The 5,396-nt window shown below is 41.1% G+C and overlaps 1 protein-coding gene across 1 annotated transcript in view; it reads left to right on the forward strand.

Moving 5' to 3' along the window:
* PTPN4 (protein tyrosine phosphatase, non-receptor type 4 (megakaryocyte)) overlaps positions 1-4,262 on the forward strand; it is a gene marked incomplete at its 3' end in the record, with an annotated part of 444,194 nt that extends 439,932 nt beyond the window's left edge. The window contains exon 22 of the mRNA XM_006902506.1: positions 4,116-4,262. Within this exon, the coding sequence (XP_006902568.1) occupies positions 4,116-4,262 (147 nt within the window). The remainder of the gene's footprint in view (positions 1-4,115) is intronic.
* Positions 4,263-5,396: the final 1,134 nt, after the last annotated feature.

A 5,396-nucleotide genomic window follows, 5' to 3' on the forward strand; every position in this document is an offset into this window, starting at 1 on the left:
GTACTCAGGCCAGAAACCAGTTTGATTCCCCATGTAACTTAATCCTCAATGGTACATGAGTATTTTAGGGGAGGTTGATAAGTCTTATAGATGTGACAAATATAATTGTCTTCCTGGCCCGAGGGCCTAAATGGGTTTGGCGTGTCTGGGTCACAAGCCCCGGCCTGGAACTGCCTCTGCTGTCCTTGCAGATCTCCCAGCAAAGTCCAAGTTTACAAAGATGGCATTTCCTCACAGACCTCTGGGAACTGTAGTCAGTACCTGCAGTGGTAGCAGACAGGAAGGCTGCAGTGATAGCAGACAGGAAGGCTGCAGTAGTAGCAGAAAGGAAGGCTGAGTCACAGATCTCCCAGCAAAGTCCAAGTTTACAAAGATGGCATTTCCCCACAGACCTCTGGGAACTGTAGTCAGTACCTGCAGTGGTAGCAGACGGGAAGGCTGCAGTGGTAGCAAACAGGAAGGCTGTAGTGATCGGTGTAGGTTTTCTTGCGGTTCTTTTTAAATTTGCTGGAGATGCCAGCTTAAAGAGTCAATGGTCATTTTTTCCTGCCTTTTGATATGTTTGTTTACTGCTTTGGCTGTTTCCCAGAGATTTTGGTAAGTGGTGTTTTCATTGTCATGTGTTTCAAGAAACTTTTTAATTTCATTTTTATTTCTTCTAGTATCCACTCATGTTCAAGCAGAGTGTTGTTCAGCTTCCAAATGTATGGATTTTTTCTCCTTTATCCTCCTGTTATTAATTTCTAATTTGTAGCATTATGATCTGAGAAATTGTTTTGTATTATATCTATGTTTTTTAATTTATTGATGCTTGCCTTGTAACCTAAAATTTAGTCTATTCTGGAGGATGTTCCATGCACGTTGGAGAAGAAGGTATACTGTGGGGGTTTTTTTGGGTGCATTAGCCTATAAAATATCTATGAGATCCAGTTGTTTTATTTGGTTTAATTCTTGAGCATCTTTGTTGAGTTTTTTTTTCTGGTAGTTCTAGCTTTTCTTGAGAGTGGTTTATTGAAGTCTCCAACTACTACAGTAGTTTTCTCTATTTCCTTTTTCAGTTTTGTTAATGTTTGTTTAATATATTTTTCATTTTGGTGCATAGATATTTATTATTGTTATGTTCTCTTGTTCTGTTGACCCATTAAGCATTATGTAGTGACTTTCCTTGTCCTTTGGCCTTGAAATTTCTTTTATCAGAGATTAATATCTCTACTACTGCTTTTTTTCTGGTTGCCATTTGCTTGGTATATTTTTTCACATCCTTTTATTTTCAGTGTGTCTTTATCTCCGTTTTTCAGGTGTGTCTTTTATAGACAACATATTGATGGATTTTGGTTTTTTTATCCAATCTGCTTTCTTTCTTCAAACCGTTCACATTCAGTGTGATTATTGAAAGGCAGGGTTTTATTGTTATCATTTTGTTGAGTTTCTTTTGGTGTTATTGCTAGTTACTTTGGTCCATCCTGCTTTCTGTGGCACCTCTATAAGGAGGACATCTCTCAATGTTTCCTGCAACACTGGTCTTCTTTTTACAAACTCTCTTAGGTTCTGTTTTTCTGGCAATATCTTGATCTCTCCTTCATATCTAATGGACAGTTTTGCTCAATACAGTATTCTTGGTTGACAGTTGTGTTCTTTGAGTGTTTGATATATGTCCTTCCACTGTCTCTTGCTCACATGTTTTCTGTTGAGAAATCGGCACTTAATCTTTTCTGCTTTCCCGTTTAGGTTACTCTCTTTTTCTCTGTCCTTGCTTTCATGATTGTCTCCTTATCTTTGGTTCTGGCAAATTTAACTATGATATGCCTTGGTGTTTTTCTTTTGGGTCTATTCTATAAGGTGTTCACTGAGCTTCTTGAATACATATTCTCTCATTCATCATTATACCTGGGAAGTTTTCCTCTAGTAATTCTTCCAGAACTTTTTCGGTGCCTTTACTTGCTGCTTCCTGTTCTGAAATTCCGAGGATATACATGTTATTTCCCTTGATGGTGCCCACATTATTGTTAGGATTTCTTCTTTTTCCTTCCTTTTTGATTCTGCTTTTTGCTCTAACAGATCAGTGGTGACAGTTCTATCTTCTGTTTCACTGGTTCTGTGTTCCATCTCTTCAACTCTGCTCATGTGTTCCTCCATCATGTTGACAGCCTCCGAAACATTGGACCTCATATTTTGGATTGTGGTTTGTTGTTTTTCCAGAGGCTCTAATGTCTTGTTTGTTTTATCTGCATTGTTCTAGATTTTTTTTTTTAGCTCCTCCTGGTTTTTGCTTGTAGTATCTTGTAATTCTTCGTCTTTCATCCATTGAAAATATTCGATCATTGTTCTTTTAAACTGTGTGTCAGAAAGTTCCATCAGACTTTCTGGCTTCAGGAAATCCATTGATACTGTGTCATCCTTTTGTGGTGACATCTTGCTTTGTGCTTGTGTAGTGTGTTGGATAGTTTGCTTTCATTGAGACATTGATATGTTCTTGATCTGAAATCAATGCTCTAGAAATCAGCTGGGCAGCTACCCCACTTGTGGTTTTCTCTGAAATTCTGACTCAAGGGAAAGGTCAGTTCAGAGCCTGTGAGAGCAGCCTCTTGTAGGTAAGTCAGATCAGGGTGCCCCGGATTAAAGGCAAGTTGATTGTCTGGATGTGTAGGCACAGGTGTGGAGCCAAATGGGTTGGGGCATGCAGGGGGATGGGGCAACCACAAAGGCAGGTACTTCGGGGGCCTCACTCAGACCTCAGCTATCCAGGGGTGCTCACGATGGGGGTCCCTACTCCAATTCCAGCTGTCTATCTCCCACCCAGTGGTTCTCACTCACTGGACCCTGCCCAGCGGGACTTACCCAGGTGCCTTCACCCAGCAGCCCCTGCCCAAGCAGGGTTCTGGGTACAGCAGGACCCAGAAAGACTCAGTCAATTTCCTACCAACCCACTCACCTCTGGCCAGTCTGCAGTGTCCACAAAAGTTCAGTCAAATTCCCTCTGGCCTGCTCGTTCCTGGGCTGTCAGTGTGGCCCAAGAGAACTCATCCAATTTCCCACCAAGGGGCCTGCTCTTGGCTGCTCTCCCAGGCAATTGGTGGTGCCCACAAATACCCAGTTAGGAGCCTACTGACCACCCTATCATGGGCAGTCAGCAGGGTCCTAGAAAATTTCAGTCATCTTCCAACAGACCTACTGGGTCTTAGTGGGGCTTAAAAGAACTCAGCCAGTATCCCACCAACCTTTCTCCTGCCCGATCAGTCCCACAGCAGGTCGGTTGGTGGCTTCCAGCTATGGCTGAGTCTGAAGCATGATCCGTTGTGCAGATTTATGTTCCTGTAGCTCCAAAACGAATTGTTCCAACACAAGTTCTGATTCAAATTCCTACTGTCTACATCACGCAGCAGACCCACTGGGTCTTAGTGTGGCTTAGGAGAATTCAGCCAATTTCCCACTAGCCTTTCTCCTGTCAGGTGAGTCCCACAGCAGCTCTACTAGTGGCTTCCAGCTATGGCCAGGTTTTTTGTCCCTGTAGCTCCTAAACTAATTGTTGCAACAAAAGTTCTGATTCAGATTCCTACTTTCCACATCTCACCGTGTTGGTCAGTCTCTGTGTGTTGTGAGGGACTCTCTAGTAGCCCGCGTCTATGCAGCTTGCTGTTCTTCTGGCTCTTCACACTGCACTCTCTGCTGCCACCATCTTGGAATCCCGAAAATTATTTTATATATTTAAAATAAACTAAAACATATGGAAGAATGCTTGCTTCTCACAAATTTTGCCGGTAAACTATTTCCAGGTAAATATGTATTTCTGTAACATACCTCTGCCTGACTGAGACAGGATAAAGCTGAGTTTTGGTTTATTTGTTTATTCCTTGTGGTGAAGCTGTTTTTAAAATTGTGTTTGGGGAAATTATTTAGGTCTATTTCAACTAATTGCAAAATAAATATGTATATGATGCAGTATCAAAAAGCTTGCTCTACGTATAAAATATGGTACTGTTGATAACATTTGTTTAGCTGAATTTGAAGTTTTATTTTGTTGTATACAATGGTTAATCATGTAGTAAGTATATGATTTTCACATTCCTGATCGTAGACAAATGTAAAATATCATCTTTATGTCCTTTTCTCTTTAGATGGAAATTCCTTCTTCCAGCATTATAAATCAGTACATTGCTTGTCAAGGACCATTACCACACACTTGTACAGATTTTTGGCAAATGACTTGGGAACAAGGTTCCTCCATGGTTGTGATGTTGACAACACAAGTTGAACGTGGCAGAGTAAGTTATATCTGAGTCGTTTGTTTTTTTTCAATTGTGACTTAGTAAAAGTTTACAAACCAAATTGGTTTTTTATTCTAAGTTACACTTGAATCTTTGAATCTGCATTGCTTGAGCTTTTCCAATTACTTGCATTTATAGTTCATATACTCAGATACAGATTGTTATTGGTGTTTTGTTAGGGGCCATTAAGTATGACCCATAGCAACTCTATAAACAGCAGATCTGAACCCCATCCTATCCTTGCCATACTCATCATCTCTGACATGCTTGAGCCCATGGCTGAAGTCACTTGAATGAAATCATTGATGGCCTTCCCCTTCTTTGCTGGCCCTGAAACTTTCCAAGCATGATACCTCATTATAAGGAATGTTGTTTTGTGCCATTGAGTCATCTGTGACTCATTGCAACCCTATGAAAAATAGCTCTGAACTGTGTCCTATTCTGAGCCAGTTCACAGTCTCTGACACACCTGTCTCAGTCCATCTCATCCAGGGTCTTCCTCTCCTGCACTGATCCTCCACCCTTCCAAGCATGATGTTTTCCAAGGGCTGGTTCCTCCTGACAGCATGCTCAGAGTACATGAAACAGAGTTTCAAAGTTGTTATCTCAAAGGGCCAACTTGTTTTCACTCTCACCAGGACAGACTTGCTAGTTCTCTTGGCAGTCCAAGAGCATTCTCTTGGCAGTCTTCTCCAGCACAACTCCAAGGCATCAGTTCTTCTTCTGTCATCTTTAGTCATTGTCCAGATTTCTAATGCATAGCAAGTAATTGTGAAGACCATAACCTGAATCAAGCTCACCTTAGTCTCTAGCCTGACATCACTGATTTTCAGCACTCTGAATTCTGACACCAGATTTTCCAATACAGCTTGTCTTTACTTTCCTCACTGTTGGTGCAAAGAGTGTTGATTATGGATCTGAGCAAGCAGAAATTGTTAACAACCTCAACATCTTCTCTATCACGATGCTGCCACTTGGCTCAGTGGTGAGAATATTTATTTTCTTGATGTTGAGCTTCATCTTGAGCTTCCATATTGAAGACTACAGTCCTTGACTTTCTGCAACAATTGCTTCAGGTTCTCAGTTTCATCAAGCAAGGTTGTGTCATCTGCATAACACAGGTTGTTGATA

The sequence above is a fragment of the Elephantulus edwardii genome, unplaced genomic scaffold, assembly GCF_000299155.1.
Source record: "Elephantulus edwardii isolate Elephantulus edwardi_28Jun2011 unplaced genomic scaffold, EleEdw1.0 scaffold00419, whole genome shotgun sequence".
NCBI classification, from domain to species: Eukaryota; Metazoa; Chordata; class Mammalia; order Macroscelidea; family Macroscelididae; genus Elephantulus; species Elephantulus edwardii.